Here is a 22,545-nt window from a genome sequence, read left to right on the forward strand (position 1 = left end):
CCTCACACATATATTCATTGCAGCACTACTTACAATGGGCAGATTCTGGCCCTTCAACAGATGAATGGCTAAAGAAACTGTGGTACATATTCACAATGGAATATTATGCAGCCATAAGGAGATATGAAGTCATAAAAATTTCCTATGTGTGATGTACATGGAATCTTTTATGCTGAGTGAAATTAATCAAAGGGAGAGAGAGACACACACAGAGAATAGTCTCACTTATCTCTGGATTTTAAGAAAAATTAAAGACATTGAAATAATTCCCAGAGATGAAGGCTGGAAGGACTGGCTCAAGATATGAAGCTAACCACAAAGAATGGTGTGTGCAGGTAGAGAAATAACTATGCTGAGAACTGTCATAACAATGTCAGTGAGTGAGGGATGTAGAAAGCCTGTCTTGAATACAGGCAGGGGGTGGGGAGGGAAGAGATGGGGGCATTGGTGATGGGAAGGTTGCATGGTGAAGGGGGTGTTTTTGCTATGACTGAAACCAACTACAATTATGTTTGAAATCACACTGTTTAAATAAAGAAATTATTAAAAGAAAAAAGAAAAGAAAAGTTTTGACCAAACTGATAAAACCACTATACATTCTAAATTGCCTTGTATAAGGCAAATTTTCAAAGGGTTAAGGTAATACTATTAAAAAAAATACTATTAAAAATTACTATTGTTGTAGTCAGGTTACTGTAAATAGAGATCTTTTTGTTTTTTTTGTTTTGTTTTTTTTGCACAAATCCTATATTAAAATCAGGGTGTCACAGAGTGTCTTCTGATTTAATTTCACCATTAAGTGGTGAGGCAGGGAAGCCTGCCCAGAAAGCAAGTTGTTGCTATTTCCAAGTCATCAGCATGCCATATAAACCCATCCTGGACCAAGTTGGTGCCAGGGCAGTATTAGAGCTTTCCCTAGTAGAAGTCCGATTTTTGGTGCTGGTGCAGAAAACCCTGTGGGATCCAAAAACTCTGACAACTGTGATTAAGGAGAACTTTTCCTGAAACCATCAAGAAAGACTTCCGAGTTAGACAACTTAGTATGCCTGGAACCTCTATTTTGTCTTATGGCAGGATGCTTTATGGATAGGGACACTCTGTTTTTTAGGTCAAAGGTTTTTCCTTTCTATTTTCCCCAACGTTTGCCACATCTATGCAAAAAACTGCCACCCCTTATTTTTATCTTTTAGATAGAGCTCCTGCCTTTTTCATAGAACTGTGGGACACAAATTACTTTGTTTTATTTAATATTTCTGCATTTTTCAATGAAATTTAGAAATAATAAAGGAAAGGATGGGGTGCAGTGGCCAAGTAGTTTCAGGTGAATTGGCGGAGATAAAAAAAAGGGACAGAACTAAATAGCCAAACCAAAGTCAACAATAGAATTTAGGCATCAAAACTATAGCAATCTAAACTTAAAATTGGCCTGTTATACTGGCAAGCCAGGGGCCAACAGATGGTTGTATAAGATATATTTTGAGAACATTTGTAGATGGAAGTACACACTGGAGATGAGAATTGCCCTGATTCACTGTCACTTTATGCCTGAAATCCAACTATGGAGTACTTTGTAAATCACAATTGTTTCAATAAAATAAGATTTTAAAGAAAATCTCACTTTGTTAATGATACATTACTGATGTTTTTCTTTTATCATTTTTTGAGGTAGATAAATATAACTCAGTTATTGACTTTTATGGAGTATGACAAGTGCTTGATAAAGGAAGTATATTTTGAGTTCTCTGGAGATTTTCAATAGAACAATATATTAAAATCTCTATGACTGAAATAAATATTAATATACTCATTTTACTTTTCTTTCAAAAGATTATAATCATTACCATTGAAATAATGTTTTGTGGCAACTATACTAGAATGTAAATTCTAGTGTCAGGATCCACATAAAAAATAGTAACATGAAAACATGAACTTGTTAGGATCCTTCAGTTCTCAGAGGAGGGATGCATGTTGATATAAAATGCTCAAATAATAGAAATTATGACACTGATTACCTAATTTTGATTAAGAAGCTATAGTTGAAAGTGGTATGTGACTTAAGTGGATAAAATGGGACATTAACTATTAATCAACAGTTTGATAAACACAGTCTTTCCAAACTCGTTCCAGAGAGAGATACAAAAAAAAAAATCTCACAAAAATTAAAATTAAAGAACCTTTGCACAAGTTGGTAAAAATTATGCTTCCTCATCAGTTTTTCATTTGAATTCAATTTTTCATGCTTAATGACTCCTGGTGCTGTGGTCTTTGCAGAGTCAAGACCTCAGTCTGTATCTCTGGTTCTTTGCAGACTAAATGCCAGCTAAGTGACTAGCTGAGTCAGGACCAAGGCGGTGTGAATCCCATAGTTCCACTGTCTACTCATCAGTATTCTAATATTGAATATCAAATAAATGTACATAAGTGATCAAAATGAGGCCTGCTATCTCTATACCTTCTCAGGATACCTATTGCCTTAATGGAGCCTGGGAGTAAAATGGTGGAATTGGATGCAAAAGCAGCAAAATTTCCCATCACTGCTCTCTTCCAACCTGCAAAGGCAATTATGTGTGAAAGCATTTCTTCTCCCCAACGTGAATTACAGAGAATTAATAAAATTTCTTGAATTTTTTAGGGTAAAGAAGGTCCACCAGGCCCCCAAGGCCCATCTGGATTACCTGGAATCCCAGTAAGTAGCCCTGTAAAATGATCAAGATTCTGTGTTACAAATATAAACAATTGAAAATTATAATTTTTAATTCATTTTTTGGGGGGGAATCACACCCGGCAGCACTCAGGGGTTACTCCTGGCTCTATCTATGTTCAGAAATTGCCCCTGGAAGGCACTGGGGACCATATGGGATGCCGGGGTTCGAACCACCGTCCTTCGGAATGAAAGGCGAACACCTTACCTCCATGCTATCTCTCTGGCCCCCATAATTTGTAATTCTTAAAATCAGGCAGGAGTGTCTTTGAAAGGAGTACAAAAAATGAGAAGAAAATCAATCACTGTTTTAGTGGTCAAACTCAGTTTTTGTGGAGTCAGACTTCTTTTATGCATATTTTTGTTGTTGTACTTATTTGAAATTCATCATCCTGAGTATATACACATACTTACTACATATTTACATATATTTCATATATGCAGTTAAGTTAATCAATATACACATATGATCATAAATGTGATTAACTATTTAAGATAGTTATTTTGATAGTTTAATTTTTATAAATTTTATATATAATATAGCTGAGAAATATATCTTTATACCTATGATCATTTCTCTATTGCCTTATAAATCTCATACTTATTTTAAAAACCTAATATTTATTTAAAAGTCTTGTTATTTATTTTTATGCATAGGACTTTTCTAATTTCTATTTCATTTCCCAACAAACAAATGTATATTATTGATTGTTTAAATTATTACTCTTGACATGAACTGGATACTAGAAGTGTTATGCACATATACCCCTTAACACAATGCCCAAAAGGAAATAAAAGAAAGAGATAGTAAGAGAGAGGGAGGGATAAAGAGAAGAAAAATGTTTGCATTAGAGCAAGTGGTAGGGAGAGGTAGAAGGAAAGGAAACTGGGTACAATAGTGGTGGGAAATATGCACTGCTGAAGGAATGATGTCGGAATATTGTATGACTAAGATTCTTTTTTTAAAAAAAGTTTTTTGATTTATTCTTTATCAAAAAAGAAGGTAAATGTTTGTGATGCTATATTTAATTGATCTTAATTTTAAAGTAGCTATTTTATAAATACTAATTTGTTTACTCTCTGATTTAGTCTTCAATAAATTTTTTCTTGAAATAGCTTGGACTTTCCATGGGTAATGAATTAAAGAAAATTTTTCATAAATTTGCACAAGGTGATGAACTTGCCTTGCTTTAGAAATTACCTTTTAAAATTACAGAACAATAGGACACACTTAATAATTTACCTTTCTCTAGCTTTTCCCTTTTTACAATGAATGACCTTAACTAAATGACACAAAAGAATTCTGGTTTATTTTCCATATTATGACCTAAAAACTTAAATAACTCTCCTCATGCCTCCACCCGCCCTAAAGTCTTATCTACACAAGAATTCCCTGATGATTATATTTTATTTTTAAATTATTCATAAATAATTTGTTCATACTTTTGTTTCTGGGGTCTCTGGCTCTCAGGAACCACTCCTGGTGGGCTCAAAAACCGTATGTACTGTTGAGGACAGAACCAGGGTTGGTCACAGACAAAACAAGTCTCACCTCACCTCACCTCAATTATGTGACTAAGATTCAATCATGAGGGGCCTGAGAGATAGCATGGAGGTAAGGCGTTTGCCTTTCATGCAGGAGGTCATCGGTTCGAATCCCGGCGCCCCATATGGTCCCTCGTGCCTGCCAGGAGCAATTTCTGAGCCTGGAGCCAGGAATAACCCCTGAGCACTGCCGGGTGTGACCCAAAAACCACACACAAAAAAAAGATTCAATCATGAACATCTTTATAACTATGTGTCTGATGGATATTCAATATTCAATTAAAATGTATTAATTAAAAATAAGTGATTATAGTCAGAGTATAACAACAAGTAAAGGTCTTAATACAAACTGAAAAATTTGTTTCTTTAAATGTTTTAACCTCTAGATTTAGTCTACTTCCCCCAAAACTAATAAGCCCAGTCCAGAATATACAGATTAGCTTCCTGCATTGAGAATGTTTCCTAATGTAGGCCCAGGTTAGGCCTGTGCATGATGCTGGGGCCTCTCTGGCCACAGCTTCTTAACCCACAGATTGGTTCCTAGAAACAATATTCAGTCACTTATTCTGGACTTCAGTCACTCTCTGGACAAGAAAACTGGCACACAAACATTGTTTTCTATCTTCTTATCACCTCTTTCTCCAGTTTGTGTCTTTGACCCTTCCTCTCACCCCAGTAAATACAATCAGCCAGATGTCCTCTCTCCTGCCTAGGCCAGTTGCTTTAGTCTCCTTTCCTTTTCTTTAGGACACCTATCTCAGCTGGCAGTCACATTTTATTGTGGAAAGGTTTGATGAGTAACTACATCTTTCATTATTTATTGATAAATTCTCCATTAAACTATATTGAATTAGACACCCCTATTTGCTCTATCTGGGACATAACAAAATGATGTCTGGTAGTCATGCTGTTTCTGAAAGCAGTTATTTCCTCCCTGTACAAAATGAGCACACACAAAATTAATTAAAGAAACATGAGGATGAATGAGTTGCTTTCCTGCAGTCTTTGTGCTTAGAGCATTTGATAAATGCTACCTTGATAGAGGATTTTTCCAGGCATTATCAGTAACCTTCCCTAAAAGTATTTCACCTTGAGGTTAAGTAATCTGTCACGGTGAAGAGCTGAGTTATAAAAGTTCTATTATTATATATTATAGTCCTTGATTTAATATGTCACAGAGCAGTGAGGCAATATTTTTTTTGATTAGAGAAATAGTAAATCTAAAAAAAGAAAATTCATTTTGGTTTACAACTCCTTCTCAAGGTTTTAAGAGTTTTGGAAAAGAAAGACACAATCTTAGATCCTATCATACTATTTTTAATATTTTTATTAATTTTTAAGAATTTCTGATTCTTAGGGGATCACAGCAATAGTTTAATAGGCTAGAATTTTCATGTGGCTTAACAGGGTTTGATCCTTAGTATCCTCTATAGTGCCTCAAGCACTGCTATGAGTAATTTCTGAGCATAGAGATAGGAGTAGCCCTGAAGCATTGCTGGATATTGCCCCAAAATAAACTAAAGTTAAAATAATAATAATAATAATAATAATAATATCTCTTTTGTCACAGGTCAAAGAATACAAACTGGATAATCACAATTATCTTTTATTTTTTGAAATTTATTCTTAATTTTTTGAGCCACACCCAGTGATGCTCAGAAATCGCTACTGGCTTGGGGACTATACAGGATGCAGAGAATCCATCCTAAGTTAGCGCGTGCAAGGCAGACGCTCTACTTCTGTATCATCACTCTAGCCCCATAATCACAATTATCTTTAATATATAAATAAATAACAACAACTGATAGAGGGTAACAAATAATAACAAAAACTCAGCTTGTTATGATAGAACTGAAAATGCCAACTAAGAGGCAGACTGATCGCATGTAAACAATATAATTGAACTAGAAAACAAGCTGTAACTAAAAGACATTGGCAGAGTTTCTTAAACATTATGGTGATATTTTATATCAAGACATAAACATTAACACTACTGGAAGAGAGGGCCTGTATAGATTTTAAGGCATTAGCCTGAATGTGACTAGCCCCAATTCTGTTTTTGGCACCATATGTGATTCTTTGAGCACCATTAGGAAGGATTTCTAGTATCAAGCCAGGAATAAAACCTCAAGACAGATCTACCTTACACTGCCACAAATTAAACTTTTTATATATTGATAAATACAATGATAAAATAATGCTATTTTATTCATGTTACCTGGTCTATAATTTTAAAAAACTACTTTAAAAATGTGTCTTGTCCATTCTTGCTACATTAGCTTCTTTCTTTATCCCTTTTAATGCAAATTCCACTCTATCATTCACTTTGCCATTGTCCTTATATATAGCAAAGGTTAGTATGTTTTCTCCCTAGTAACTTCTGAATGGACCCACACTCTTCCTTAACTCATTCTAATTTTCTGAACACTTAGCTCAAAATGCATCCTTGCTTCTAGCTACTGGAAATTACTTCTCCTCTCTCAGTAAATTATTCCTATCTATATAACTATGTTATCTTTCCTATATATGGAGATACAGAATTATCATAGCTTTGATATACACTGTGATATTGCTTACCCCCCCCAAACATCTGAGGTTCAGACAAGACATCCTTTCCCCAGTAATACACTTTTAAATTATCCTAGCAAATTGATTCAGGATCTTGGGTTGTCTAAGAACATAATTTCTTGAGCAATAAAAAATACTTAGATTTATTAAAATTTATCTTTGTTCACATACTGCATCAAACTGCAAAAGTTTCCTGGAGCTGATAACAGTTAAGGCATGTTTCCAAAGTCTTGTTATCTAGGCAGAATATTTTGAGGAGAATCAAGACTAATGTATTTTAGATTATAGAATAACCTATTGTTGCAAGTCAGCCCCTGAAGAGGTTGACTGATGGAGGGATGGAGGATGAGGTCTTTCCCCTTCAGCTCGAAGCAAGTGTCTGCCACCCTGTCTAGCCGATCGTTCTGAGGTGAAACGGCAGGTAAACAGCTCGCAGACAGTCAGGATTGTGGAAATACTAGCTTTATTCAGTGGACAAGACTGAAGTCCAAAGCCTCAGCATCAGTTCCTGCCAAAAGCCTCTCGCCTTCCACAGACCCTTGTTTTTATCCCCCCAGAATCAGGTACCACCCAATGGTGGGATCAGATACCACCCAATGGTGGAAGCAGAATCAGGTACTACCCGAGGGTGGGGGCAGAATGCCAGGTCACACCCTAGGGTAGGGCACAAACCCCGATCAGGTTAGGGTCAGTAACATAATAATCCCCTAAAATATTTACATACACAACAACCTATAAAGTATATGTATATATTTATTTATTTTAACTGGCTTCAATAAAGCATGTGTTAAGAAAAGCCTCCCATTTCTTTATAGTCAGTGTAATTTATTGTAAGCACTCATTAATATCTCCAAATCAGCTTCTTTTACTTCTTTTTTTTTATTTTTGGATATACTTTTCTTTTGGCTCTCAGCTTAGGGATCACTTCTGGAAGGCTCAGGGGAACATTGGGTTGCCAGAGTTTGGAACTCTGTAAAGCAAGTGTCCTACATGCTTTACTATTGCTCCAGCCCCCAAATTAGATTCCTTGAATTAAAACAATAAATATCTTCTCTAGAATGCCAACTCTGAGATATGTAAAAAGGCCCTTTACATATGTGTTTAAATCTCAACTCCTCCCATGGTAGTGTAGGTATATTTTCTCTTACTAAAGGCAAGAAGTGGAGACTGAGACCATAAAGGCTTGCATAATAATACAGAGTTTGTAAAGTGAAAAGCATATCATTATAAAGTTATATTTTATTTTCAGATGCTTTGCTAGGCCACATTCTACCTTTCTATTTTATTTTTTGATGTAACGCACACCTGCTATTCTCAGGGACTGGGTTTGACCCAGGAGGGTGCTAGGATCTCTCACCAGGTTCTAACTACAAATATATAGTTAATTATAAATGTCCTGAATCTATTTACCTATTGTTTTGTCCTTCTTTATGTTTACAAATTTAAATACTCACCCATCTCTATTTCTTCATACACAAGAATAAATAGTTTCTGAAGCTAAACTGTGAACAGTAAATTGTCAAGATAGAGATAGTCAATAGAGAGTCTGGTCTCTCCTTTGATACTGCTAGTTGATTTGTTGTTAGCATGGCTATCCAAGGCACAGCATTTACTACAATGCTTTTTGTCAACAGCTTTCAATCTCTCTCTGTCTTTAGTTTTTATAGTCTGTAACATGTGCTCACAAATAAACCAATCATGCCAGAGCCTCATGTTACAAATGTAATTGGAATTTTTCCTAGGGCACACCAGACAATATCTCACAGCACACTAGTTGAAAAATGATGACCTAACCATTTCAAATTTCTCTTATAGGGAGAAGAAGGCAAGGAAGGCAGGGATGGAAAACCAGGTCTCCCAGGAGAACAAGTAAGAAACTTATTTCATATTTTGCAAATAAAATCATTCACTTTCCAGTAACAGTTGCTATGGGGAACTGCTATGAGATAGGCACAATGAGAATTATTTTGTACGTGCTAATTCATTTACCCCATCTTCCCAGGTAAGTATTAGTGTATTAGTGTCCACACTTTTCAACTCAAGAAACAATATTGTGGCGGTAACTTGATAGCTCCAATGCCATATGGTGGGCAGGTTAGACGCCTAGCTTGGACCCCTGAACCTCACCTATTGATTTGGATGGGGACACAACCAGGTGAACTAGAGGCATGGGATGAACCTGAAAATGCTCACCAAAAGTCTATGTCTCCCTTGCTTACTCCATGGGGCTAGAAATTGCTATTTCCCTTCCTTCAATCTTGATATGAATGTCTACCTTTCCTTTTCTATCCTTTAATGTGAGCTGTTCTGCGAAACTACAGGGGTTGAACTGAGTGATCAAGAGTAAACCTCCTCATCCCTGAAATTGTTGGTTGAGACTGTGCAGGGATTTTTAGTGACCTACATCTAAGACTTTAAAATCAGCTTTTCCTCCTTGGGTTGGTCAATATCCTGAGCCATGCTCAAGACTCTATGCTAACAATGATTATTCAAATGTTAGCTCCTCTTTTGTCTTCACCAATTTTTTCAGAGTCCCAGTGTCAAGAGAAAAGATGGATGGTTACATCCAAATTTTAGAAAATGAGTATGGAGCTCGAGAGCTGGTACCAGTGTTAAGACATTTGTCTTGAATGCAGCTGATCCCAGTTCAATCCCTGGTACTACATCTATTCCCTTGAGCACTTGCAGGAATGTTCCATGAGTGTAGAACTAATAATAAACTTTGACCATCAACTCATACAACCCAAACAATTTCCCTCAACCAAACCTTTTTACCCCATCATTAATACTGATAAACGTGAGTACACGCATTACCAGCAATTGTTACATCAAATAAACTGATACTTTTCTTAGCAAGATATATTGCTAAACAAAAAAGCAGAGTTACAGAGCAGTATGTATTCCATGTCATTCTGTATGGAACTCTATAATTTTCTAGGGTTTACCTAAAGAAGAAATAATGGGAGACTCCACAAAACGCTAATGAGAGTAATTAGCATTGACCTTAGTTTATTTTGGAGCCTTGTGCAAACTTTAATGACAAAATGACATTTTAAATATGATAATTAAATGGGAGTAATTGATGCCAACCTTACAATTATAAGTCACAAAAGAAAATCTAGCATTGGATGCTGTTTCCACTCCAGATGAGCTTTTAGACCTGGACTGACTAAAAGGCAGCTCAGGTTTCATTTTCCTTTTAAATAGAATGAAAATAATAGCACCAACTTGCCTGAGTTGCTCAAGAATCAAATGGGGGTGAGAAATATGTTAGATGCATCCAGCTTAGCTAACAGTTAATTGTTTTAGTAAGTTCTTTTTCCAACTGCCCTAGTTTTGACTCACGGTGAGGTCAGAACTGCGGGGCTTTTAGAACCACTAAGTGGAATTGCATAAAGGTTTCTACAGTGAGGTTTATGTCCCATTTAATTTGTTTGGTCATAAGCGATTATGACTCATTCTGCATCTCAGGCAACTTGCCGGAAGCATCTCCTTTATCATTTTACACTGTTTGCCAGATGCTGAAGCCAGAATTCACTGCTGAGAGGAAAAGAAATAGCTTGCAGTGGCAAAAAAAAAAAAAAAAAAGAAAGAAAGAAAGAAAGAAAGAAAGAAAGAAGAAAGAAAGAAAGAAAGAAAGAAAGAAAGAAAGAAAGAAAGAAAGAAAGAAAGAAAGAAAGAAAAGAAAGAAAGAAAGAGAAAGAAAGAAAGAAAGAAAGAAAGAAAGAAAGAAAGAAAGAAAGAAAGAAAGAAAGAAAGAAAGAAAGAAAGAAAGAAAGAAAGAAAGAAAGAAAGAAAGAAAGAAAGAAAGAAAGAAAGAAAGAAAGAAGAGAAAGAAAGAAAGAAAGAAAGAAAGAAAGAAAGAAAGAAAGAAAGAAAGAAAGAAAGAAAGAAAGAAAGAAAGAAAGAAAGAAAGAAAGAAAGAAAGAAAGAAAGAAAGAAAGAAAGAAAGAAAAAAACGCCTGCTAAGGCCCTAAAGGCTGAGGTCCAGTAGTGCTGTCTGCAGTAAGGAGGTGACAGAATGTGGGAAGAGAAAGAAACAAATATTACCATTGCATCTGATAGCTACTCAGTGCCCACTGAAGCCTGAGGATACTGAGTGTTTCCTTCTATTTTCCATGTAAAATCCATTACATTTGTGAAAGCATAGACACCATTTTTTGCCTTGCATAAGGATACAAGTAGGGGGAAAATAAAGCAAGATTACACAGTTTGTAATTGATGCATCTGAGACTCATATCTCACAAGATAACCCCAGAATCCAAAACTGGACAAAAAAAAAAAAAACGATAAATAAAAACCCTCTTTTTTTTTCAGTGATGAATGCCATTTACAGCACAGAATAAACAGTTTTTTTAATAAATCTTCATTTAGTCATTTTAATAAATGTCTTTTCCTGACAAGACTGGGCCAGACAGCAGCCACAGATGTACACAAAGACAGACCTATTCTGGGGAGGCGGTGGACATGATTGCTTGGGTGATTGGGGCAGTTCTAGAGGAGGATAACGAAGTGGCTCCTAACTAGAGGATATTCTAGAACTCCCAGTTTTCTCTGTGTCTGACATTTCTGAGTCTGCCTGCTTAGAAGGAAATCTGCACAGATAAGTAAAAGTGGAGACATTCCAAAAACAGACTAGAAAAATCAACAAGAGGATAGGTGGATTATTTAGAAGGTGATCCCCTGAGGCACCATGAGTGAAGAATGAAATAGGAAGCAAAGTTGCCAATGGTGATCTAAAGGGGGTGTCACGCTAGCAGTCAAATCAGCTCAGTCTCACTGAATTCTCAGAATTTCTCAGGAACATAACCTAGAATTCCTTTTTCCATTCTACCAAGAAACCTAAAGATTATTTTATGTCCATTGGCAAGTCTATTTTGATTGAGACTTTATCCTGGAGGCAATAACATACTCCCCTGTGCTTTCAGTCGCACAGTGTCATGCACCCCCTGAGGTGATTCTGTTCATAGTCTTTATAGTATTTAGACTGTTCACAACACTTAAGCAAGGCTTGATGCCCTCCTGAGTAAGAAACAGGATGAACTGCATTTCCTGTAAGTGTTAGATGCTCACTATTTACGGTGATTTGTCCCTTTGCCATGCTTAAGGTTTACTCCTGACTGGCCCTGCCTCAGGCTTCACTCTTGGTGGGGCTCAGGGGCTCAAAGGTGACGTTGAATTTGAACCCAGGGTGACTGCATGCAAAGCAAACACTTTACCCTTGTACAGCCTCTCTATCCCATAACCTATTCAGAATGTTATGGAAATAGATGGATGTAGGTAGATGTTAGATAGTTAATGGATATATGAGTTATTGCCTGACAGGCTGTTTATAGAAACAGCTTTTAAATTTTAGTAGATGACATAGAAAAGATAGTCTAGAGTCAAAAATGTCTACATGAGAACCCTAGCAATGAGTTGTGACTTGAATCAGATCATTTAATCTATCTGTGTATCAGTACTGGGCCAGAGGATTATCAATAGTGCCACCAATGTGCTAACTTGCTGGCATAATTGTGTAAAGATGAGAGTTGAGTCCAGAACAATGAAAATGTGATAGACTTGTAATTCACATTGGTCACAATAAAAATTATTTTAAAAAAGAAGAAAATGTGATAGTTTTCTTTCTGCTGATACACATGGTATTCCAACATGACTGTTGAAAGACATGAGACTGGTCCAATGTATCCTTGAATATAAATGCCACAAAAAAGAGTTTTTAAATATTTATGGAGAATCATTTTTTCTGAATTATACCTTAAGATCACATAAGCTGGGGCTGGAGAGACAGCTCAGTAGTAGGGCACTTGCTTTGCATGTGGCTGACCCAAGGCGGACCTGCATGCGATCCCTTGCATCTCCTGTGTCCCCCTAAACCAGGAGCGGTTTCTGAGCACATAGCCCGGAGTAACCCCTGAGTGTCACCGGGTGTGGCCCAAAAATCAAAACAAAACAAAACAATCACATAACCTAGAATCAAATAAACTGAGACAGGAGAATCATCATATTGGAAATTTGAAAGTTTTATCATATCTTTCAGTCAAAATCCAAGGATTTATTTTTTTTACTGTTCTTCTATGAGTATCAGACCCACTTCCCTGGTACTCAAAGTTGTTAAACCTTGAAAAACAAGGGGACAATTTTAGAGATGGCGTTTTTTGTAACAGAGTGACCTTCTGTTACAATGTGAGCAGCATGTCAGTGTTATACATTGACCCACCAGTGTTTGTGCCCTCTCTCCGTGGCCCTCCTCTCCACATGCTCTACCACTCACAAACTAAATTATTGAACTTTAGAACACTTTGACTTTATTCTATCCAGAGAAGTCTCAAGATCCTGGTAATAATTTTTAAAAATTTCCATTACCTTCATTATATTACAAACTGATGCAGTTTTCAAAATATGAGCCAATAACAGAACCCTCTTTTATCTGAGCTAAAGCAGTATCCTAACTTTTGGATTCATATATTACTGTTAAATCTTTACAATTTAGGGCGTCAGTGTCACATTTTCTAAAAGGCAAGAGTGGATAGCTTCCTTGAATTATTTCTGTAAGAACAATGCCACTTAGAACTTCTGTGGCTACATAATTTCTCAGAGTCCTTCTGAGAATGAGCTCTGAATTGTTCCAAAGATTAAACTTCGTAACCAGAATTGTCCCCAGAAAACCAAGAACACCATATGGCCTGAACATGGTGATTTTTAGAGAGCATAATGAATCTCAATGTCAAGAGATTACTGGTTTATGCAAATGCAAAGATATGAAACCCAGGCAGCTAAGAGTAGGGAGGGCATTTAAATAATAAAACACTTCTTTTCTTCTTTACTCTCAGGGCAAAACTGGAGAGCCGGGTCCACCAGGACCAGAGGGTACACGAGGCCCTCCTGTAAGTGCAACATATGTGTTTGTATGTGTGTATATATTGATATTTGTGTGGTGTGGGCGAGGGAGAGTAAGACGGTGAAAAGGAGGAAGAGGAAGGAAGGACAGAACAATGTCCTCAAGTATAGGGCTCATGTTATGTGAATTCATAGAGACTGCTCTAGTGTTTCCTTTTTATGTTTGTTTTGCTTTATTTTGAGGTTCAGGTCTTACTCCTAGCTCTGGACTCAGCAATCTTTCCCAATGTTAACCAGGTAACCATTTATGATGCAGGAATCAAACACTGGTTGGCTACATGCAAGACAAATGCCTACATGCTGTAGTATCACTCTGACCCCTCTAAAAGGTTCTTATAATAAAGGTCTTAGACATCCCCTTCCTCTAGGACTTTGGCCCATCTCCTTAAGGGAAGGAGCAGTTTTACATCTGATAAAGTTATGAAAATATACTTTCAAATACAGAAACTCTGTTACCATGTTTTTAATCTATATATCTTATTTATTATAATTCTAATATGCTCTCTCTGGTTGAAAAAAAACTAAAAATAAATATAAAATTTCCATTTGAAAACTTTCCATTGCTAAAGGGTTTTATTTTTCTGAATTATAAACATAACTTATTCTCACTGCATAACAATATCAATGCTGGTTACAATGATAAAAAAAGAAAATTATGAGGAAGAGAAAGTTATTTAATATTCTATAACAGTTAAGAGTTCTGTTAACATTTTTAGTGTTATTCTTTACTCTTTTTATATATGACTTCCAATATTTCCATATCTAAATTTATACCCAAGCACACATATATAACATATGTAGAAACTTTTCCTATAAAAATGAACTCAGGCTATATATTTTCGAAATTGTTGAGACTATTTTATTAAATGCTTCCTCCATAATCTCAATATTACTTATGTAATTATCTTTTTAAAAATATGATTTTAATAAAAATTTTTAAATTCGATTTTCTGGTAAGAACTAGGAGAATGAAACACTAATTCTATTTCATTAAATTTTTTATAAAATGATCAATAACTCATCTGGCAAATATCCAGTAAAGAGGAAATAAAATACAAAAATAAATTTCCTTATTCTTAGATTTTACTTTTCACTGATTGCATCAGGAACTACAGAATGGTGCATAACAAATTCTGTGAAGGATAAGAACTCAAAATTGGCAATTTTTTTTAGTATAAAATATTTTTTTTAATTTTTTAAATTTTTTTATATCTTTATTTAAGCTCCTTGATTACAGACATGATGTAGTTTGGTTTCAGTCATATTAAGAACTCCCCTCACCATCACATTAACATTCCCATTACCAATGTCCTCCATTTCCCTCCTCTTTCCCCCACCCCACCTGTATTCCACGAGTGGAAGAAGAGGTGTTTTCTTGCAGTCCAGGTTAATCAAGAATCAAGACCCATTTGAGGACCATAGTGATCTGATCGATTAAGGGAAATAGATTTAGTTTATGGTAGTGTGGAGACAAGAGACTAGAAACCTGGGATGTGGGAGAAGCCGCACCTCCTCAAACATGCAAGGGTTGGACTTCAGATAAACAAATCAGAGGTCAACTTTCATTTTGTCATTCCTTAACTTTGTAATGTCAGTCAGGAACTTTCTGAACTCCTATTCCTTTTTCTGTGAAATGGGCATTGGTATAACATCTGTTTTTATAAGATGGTTCTAAATGATAAAGGACTAGATGAAATATGTAAATTCCATGTTTCACTCTGTGATGCCTCTGCAGTGTTTCATTTGATGCCATTCTCCAGGATCATTTGGAAAAAAAGAACACATCCAAGTCCCTATATCTCAGCAGATTTTACTTAGGGATTCTGGCATCTTTGGGAAAGATGCTGGCACCCAGCAAGAAACTTTGCTTAGTTTCACTTTCAAGTCTTAATCTGTTTTGTCAGGAAGAATATATATTTCTGTTTCATTCCATCTTACATCTATACTGTAGAGTTTTGTTTTAAAGAAGTAAAGATGTAAGCAAATGTAAGCACCCAAGATGACATCTCACAGATGGAAATGGAAAGCCTTGTTTCAATTGCAGACTAGAGTCTGAGGTCATCACCATGTCATCCAACTAGATAATATCTCACACCCCGCCCATATATTGATTCTATCAGGCTCTGTCATGTGGGAATTGATTTATCCCTTAGGTTTCCAGAACAATAGGAAACCACTTTTCTGAGGTTACAGTAGTTGACTCTGAAATTCAATGTAAGAGAACTTCCTCTTCCTCCTCTTCTTTCTCTTTAATCATCCTGACATTTCCTCAATATTTCTGACCAGGCACCGGCCTGTGTCAGTCAACCTGGAAATACAGTGTTATTTCTCCAATTAGGAAGGTGAAAGTAGTGAGGGAATGGAAGGAGCATACAGTACATCAGACTCTGGAATAGCTTTTTTTTTTTTTTTTTATCTACCATTGTTTCACCTAAAGTACAAAACATTGAATAAAGTTCTGTGGGTATTAGGGAATGCACAGAGTGCCATTTTCCCTCTTTTCTTTCCTAACCTTTAGTTTTCTTATCTGTCCTGTCAAAAATGATAATGTCAGCAAACAGCTTGCTCTTTGCCATTAAGCCTTAGAATTCTATCATAGTGCATCAGGTAATAATCAGTTGTGTTTTGAATAAGGAGAGCAAGCAAAAGTGTGATTACAAGGAGATTTAAGGCACCCCAGCACCTAACTTGGGCTAAAGGCAATGTTGTGGTCCACAAGAGAAGCACATGCCTAAAAGCCATGAAGTGAGTGCAAGAACAACAATATCAGGAATCTGAGAAAGGAATTTCAGGAAATACTTGGATGATGCATCATCGGCCATATGTCGAACAACGTTGCTCAGCTCTACACATGGTGCAGAGTGAGCAGGAGGAATCTGCTCCTGCTCACACACTCACCAACCATTGCTTCACAGAGTCAGACCCTCTAATTTGCAATTGATGCATGAGTAAACCCCAAGTGTTCTGGAAAATCACATATGCTGGCTGCTTTTTCTTGCCTGTCACCCTGCTCTCTGCTGGAATAATTTCATTCTTGTTTCTGCAGGGCTTCAAGGGACACACCGGTGACGCAGGTGCACCTGGTCCACGGGTGAGTAGTTTTCCCTCTAAAGACTCATTCCAGGTGGAACAGCACTGACACCTTCAGATATTAGGGTCTGAATACTGAAAACTAGGGAGAGTAGTATTTTGACACCCAAGAAAGATGATGTGCCTAACTGTAGTTTTTATTTGTCATCACTAACTCTTCTGGGAGATAGAAACTGTTCTACAACAATTCTTCATATCAGCTCAGGGCCAGGCATGAATTCTGTTGGCTAAGCAACCTTGGGTACTATGGGATATAATATTAGTAAACTTAAGTGTAAGAGGAAGAAATTGAAGCCTGGTGCACTAAGTTAATTTTCCCCCGGGGTCCCAGAATTTATGTGCTGATAGTTTGGGGTATATCACAGCTGGACAGATGTTGCAGTCTAATTTCTCATCATAACTTCCATTATATTTTACAAATATGCCAAATTAAGAAAATGTATGGGCTTTCTGGTTACACTTCTGATGTGTTCTGTTGAAAAGGAGCAAAGAGAATATAGCAGAAGGGATGGGGCCCTTGTCCCAAGCAAGTGGGGCAGTAGAGTTCTTATACAGTTGGGGCAGTAGAGTTCTTATCCAGTTTGCCTGACATTTGTCTGGCATTCCTCTGCATCTCAGAGAGGTATCTGTGGCCCAGGACTCATAATTTGCCTTGGGGCACTGCAGACCTTTGCTCAAGTTAGAATTCAATTGGGTACTTTCTGATGGGCCACAGCTAAGCCTTTCCTGTCCCTTCCAGGTACTTAGACACTATGTCAGATGCAATAGGCTTTGTTTTATTTTGTTTTGTTTTGTTGCCTTCTTCTTAACACCAGGCATTATTTTTATGCTTCCCCTTTCTAGGGAGAGCCTGGTGCCATTGGGCCACCTGGACAAGAAGGGCTACCAGGAAAAGATGTAAGTATAGATTTTAATGAGAGTCTTTTTGAGGAGGAGGTGTGAAGAAAATGAAGGAGAGAGTCATATAAGGACAAAAAGACACCTAGAAACTGTATCTGGGAAGTGAGTTCTCTGTGTAGTCACTGAGGCACACATTCAGGACACCAAGCTCAATGTTCTTTCATCTGTTAACACCATAAGTTTTTTTCTGCTGGAGTCTTTGACATATTCCACAAAAATATGGGTTTCCTGTATTTTTCTTTATAAGGGCCATTTCTTGGGGGTACACTACTCCATAAATAATAGTCCATCCTAGTACAGTCAGTAGTGTGTAGGGGATACCATGGTCATCCTTAGGGGAGGCCAACCTGTGGTATCCTGTGCATCACAGATGAAACCTTTATGGCTTCTGAATATCCCTGGGGTATCTTGGAGATGTCCAGAACCACAAAACACAAACAGCACTGCAATGCTGATCTTTATATTGAATCATTGTCCTGGTTAATCGAACATCTTTGGGAGTAGTTCCTGCCAACTATGGGCATCATTTTAAAAGGAGGACCTTCTAAAAGACCAAAAAAAAAAGTGATAATTTTTATTGTGTACTTGTTTAGAGCATAGTTAAGCTTCTGTTTTATTTTGTTTTGTTTTGGCTTATTCCCCTAGGGCAGGTAGAGAATTATCACATGCCAGGGTGTCACTGGAAAGGCCCTATGAAAGGCCAGTTGGGAATCTTCAACCCTGTACAAACTGTTTCCCTTACTGTGAAAGCTGGTATTTGAAGTGGAACTGACACAAGAATCTCTGATCCTTTCAATTAAATAAATATACACATGCAGTGAGATGGGTATATTTGAGTATACTCACATAGGAAAGATTTTTTGATTTTTAGTAACCATAGCTGAAAGGATCTGGATCAAGTTTCTTATTTCACTTGGGTAACTTGGTGAGGTTTGTTCAGCACTTGCAATGTTACCTCCATTATCTTCCTGTGGTAAACTCTGTCATAACAGGATCTCTCTCTCTCTCTGTTCCAGGGAGACACGGGACCCATAGGACCACAGGGTCTTCGAGGACTAAGAGGCCCACCGGTAAGTTTTGATTTGAAACTAGTTTGTATGGGCAGGGCCCATTTACTGCAGTGATACTTGCTTGATTCATTTTAGAACTGCCCTAAAGATTATTTAAAAGATGATAGGGGGCTGGAGCATTGGCACAGCTATAGGACATTTGCCTTCTAACCCCTCTGCATCCCATATGTTCCCTCAAGCTAGGAGTGATTTCTGAGTGCATAGCCAGGAGTAACCCCTTATCGTCACTGGGTGTGGCTCCCCCCACCAAAAAAAAAAAAAAAGAAGTAAAAGATGACAACATGTTTAACAAGTAAATAGGGTGCTTCCCCAAGTTTCTGTATTGACTACACTTTAATATAAAATTTTTCTGAACCCCATCACACATCTTTATTTTATTTATTTACTTTGGTTTGGGGGCCATACCTAGCAACTCTCAGGGGTTACTCCTGGCTCTGTGATCAGAAATTGCTACTGGAAGGTTCAGGGGACCATATGGGATGCTGGTAATTGAACTGGGGTTTTTCCCAGGTTGGTCATTTCCAAGGTAAATGCCCTATCTCTGTGCTATCTCTCTAGCTACACAGTTTTTTGTTTTAAATGGTGATGCTACATGACAAGCTCAGCCCTCCCGTCCACTCTCACTTTAGATTTTGGCCATTCTAATGTACTATATATGTCCTATGTGCCAGATAGTTAGGATTTTCACAACAACAACAACAACAATAAAAACAAAAAAAAAGAAAAAAGAATGATAAGTTAACTCAGTAAAACAATAGAATATATTGCCTCACTACTCACTATTCTAGTGGCTAAGTATTCAATCTGTATTTTTTTTCTTTTTATGTTCATTCTGAAAGCTGCAAGAACAAGATGTCACTGTGGTTGCTTTCTTCTTCTAGTTTTCAGTAAGAATTTGTTCCAGGTATCCCTATTTGAAAACTTTTAGTTTACTTGAAGTTATTGGCATTCCCTGCTTTTTGGAAGCATACCCCTCTTTAGTAGCTGTCTTTATCTTCATTTGTGCCCTTGTTTTAATCAGAGGACTAGGTATACTGACATAAGATAAACTTACTCATTTCAGTTAATTAGCTACATGGGAAATGGCCCTATTTTCAAGGAAGATAGTGTGGTTAAAATATCAGCATTTATAGTAATGAGGGGAGAGAACTCAATTCATAAAACTTATGATGGTTAGTCAGTGTTTGAATATGGTCTGTTAGAACATAGAGGAAAAAACCTTCTATCTAAAAGCAGTCTGAGAGCTATGAAAGGGGAAGGGAGAAATTGGATACTTACATGCTAAGTCATGAACAGAAACATGTTCATTTCACTTGGCCCAAGGCCTTCTCATAAGGACTAAGCTAATGCATGTATATACATGTAACACCTTCAATTCCAGAGCTGAGGAGGTTAAGATACATGCCTGTCATGTGCCCAACCCCAGTTAGATCTTCGGCACCCCTAACCGATGTCAATTATGGCCTGAACACCCCTGCATATTACCAGGCCATTCCAGGTAATCTTTGTACCACAAGATTCAAGAAGCACTGTACCTTCTAAATCATGTTGAACTGCCAATACAGCTGACTAAGTATCACAGGAATGGCCCCAGGTTGCTTGAGACCTGATTCAAACTTATGTCGCCCATGCTGTAGTAATGGAAAACAAAGAAAATTGAATATTACAAAGAATGGATAAAATTCTCTCTATATACATGCCCTTTTCTCAACTGCTAAGGAAATCTCAGATAATAGAGTTATGAATATCTTTGAAAATAGTTTCAATGTACTTACAAGCATGTAGATATTGTACACTTGATATTTGTCACATAACACTTTAATTCTGTACTGCATATGGGATAGTTTTATATAAGCAACTGAATAAATACATGAATGAGTAAGATTCTAATAGCTTTTAATTCTAAATTACATGATCCACTGGTAGAGACATTGGGTGATTTTTAAACCCAAAACTGTCAGCTATTAAGTTTCATCTCTAATGACCATGTGACATGACTATATGCATTGTCTCCAGAATTCTGAACAAGAATGAAGGTTTTAGAGCTGATTGTGTCCCTCATGTTTCAGAACTCACTGAGTGAAGCCCATTTTCACTTGTAGAGGCCTTGGTGACTCAAATTCAGCCTCCTACAATACTTTGATCTGTATATGACCCTACCCTCTTCACTAGGATCTTCTGCGAACCCCAGGGAAGGAAGGGAGTGAAGGTAGCTTTCATATGAGGCTGTATATTTGCTGCTAGTGGGCCTGTGTCATGCTGGATCTCCACGCTAGGCTTGAGACAGTTGCCTTGTTGTCCATGTGAAGAGGGTGACAATTCTCAGAATAACCTCTTATCTCAGGAATAGATTTCACTCAAAACCCTGGATTCATATCCTCTCTTTAGCAATCTATATCACCATGTTTTTTTGTTTGTTGGTTTGGTTTGGTTTGGTTATCCTTCACAAACACTATTCAGTGCTTAAAACCAGTAATCATCAGGAGAACAATATTATTGAGTCAAATGCCTAACAATCCTAATTTCTCTGTGCTATACTTCTATACATGTGAAGACCTTAGTATATTAAGACAAACAGCTTTACAATAGATTTTCTCAAGGGCAAATTTTTTGGGGGAAGGGGTAGAGATAAAACCATTATAATAATTCTGACTCAGCAGTATTTCACTTTGACACACATATTGAGTTGAAAGATTCCAAAAGACCCCCATGCTGCCTTTCTCCTCTATTATAAAACCTCAGTTCCTAAAGTCAGAGTCTATTTTTGTATTTTTATGTATTAAATACATATGCATTATTATGTTATGTTTGGGTTTACTTTGATTGCAACCTTTTGAGCCTCATGGATTAATGCACCAAGCTCCCTTTGTGAATAAGAGAAGTGCTCAGATATTAATCCTATTTTTGACCCGCTGTTTTTCTCTTTTCACTTTTTCCTCTTTTCTGAATAAAATTTTAAGATTATTCTTTTTTATGATTTTTTTGGTGGTCACACCTGGCAGCACTCAGGAATTACTCCTGGCTCTATACTGCAGACTTGGGGTACCATATGAGATGCTGGGATTCAAACCACTGTCCTTCTGCATGCAAGGCAAATGCCCTACCTCCATGCTAATCTCTGGCCCCAAGGTTGTTTTTTTTTACATTGTAACTGGTATATTAAAGTCTCATATTTTCTCAATAGCCTTTTTTGCTTTGTTTCTTTGGTGGGGGCCATACCCGGTGAACCACAGCGGTCACTCCTGCCTATGCACTTAGAAATCACTTTTGGCTTGGGGGACCATATGGAACATGGGGGGATAGAACTATGGTCCGTCCTAGGTTAGTGCAGGCAGACGCCTTACCACTTGTGCCACCACTTCAGCCCCTTAATAGCTTTTCTATTATCTTTTTTTATTGATGAAGTTGCCTATTTTGTCTTTGAGGCACTGATCTAATTTTCAATTTCATCCTCCTTAATAATTTTTTTCTTTTTTGTTTATTTTTGTTTTGTTTTGGACCACAATCGGCAGTGTTCAGAGCTTACTCTTGGCTCTGATCAGATGAGAATGTTGCACTGGTGAAGGGGGATATTGTTTTTATGACTGAAACCCAACTACTATCATGTTTTTAATAATGGTGTTTAAAGAAAGATTTTATTTAAAAAAAAAGAAACAAGTACAATACATTGGAATATGTAACAGTCCTAAAAAGCAAATAAAATAATTTATTTCCTTAGATCTTCCTATATAAAACAGTAAAATTGCATACTTCTGATAAATAACTTATATA

General features: G+C 36.9%; 1 protein-coding gene across 1 annotated transcript in view; it reads left to right on the forward strand.

Annotated features, from left to right (window-relative positions):
* Positions 1–22,545, forward strand: part of LOC126020153 (collagen alpha-1(XXII) chain-like) — a 240,502-nt gene that overhangs the window by 211,288 nt on the left and 6,669 nt on the right. Inside the window, exons 13-18 of the mRNA XM_049781619.1 lie at positions 2,633–2,686; positions 8,630–8,683; positions 13,648–13,701; positions 16,761–16,805; positions 17,648–17,701; positions 18,721–18,774. Coding sequence (XP_049637576.1) covers positions 2,633–2,686; positions 8,630–8,683; positions 13,648–13,701; positions 16,761–16,805; positions 17,648–17,701; positions 18,721–18,774 — 315 coding nt within the window. The remainder of the gene's footprint in view (positions 1–2,632; positions 2,687–8,629; positions 8,684–13,647; positions 13,702–16,760; positions 16,806–17,647; positions 17,702–18,720; positions 18,775–22,545) is intronic.

This window comes from Suncus etruscus, chromosome 10 (assembly GCF_024139225.1).
Source record: "Suncus etruscus isolate mSunEtr1 chromosome 10, mSunEtr1.pri.cur, whole genome shotgun sequence".
Classification (NCBI taxonomy): domain Eukaryota; kingdom Metazoa; phylum Chordata; class Mammalia; order Eulipotyphla; family Soricidae; genus Suncus; species Suncus etruscus.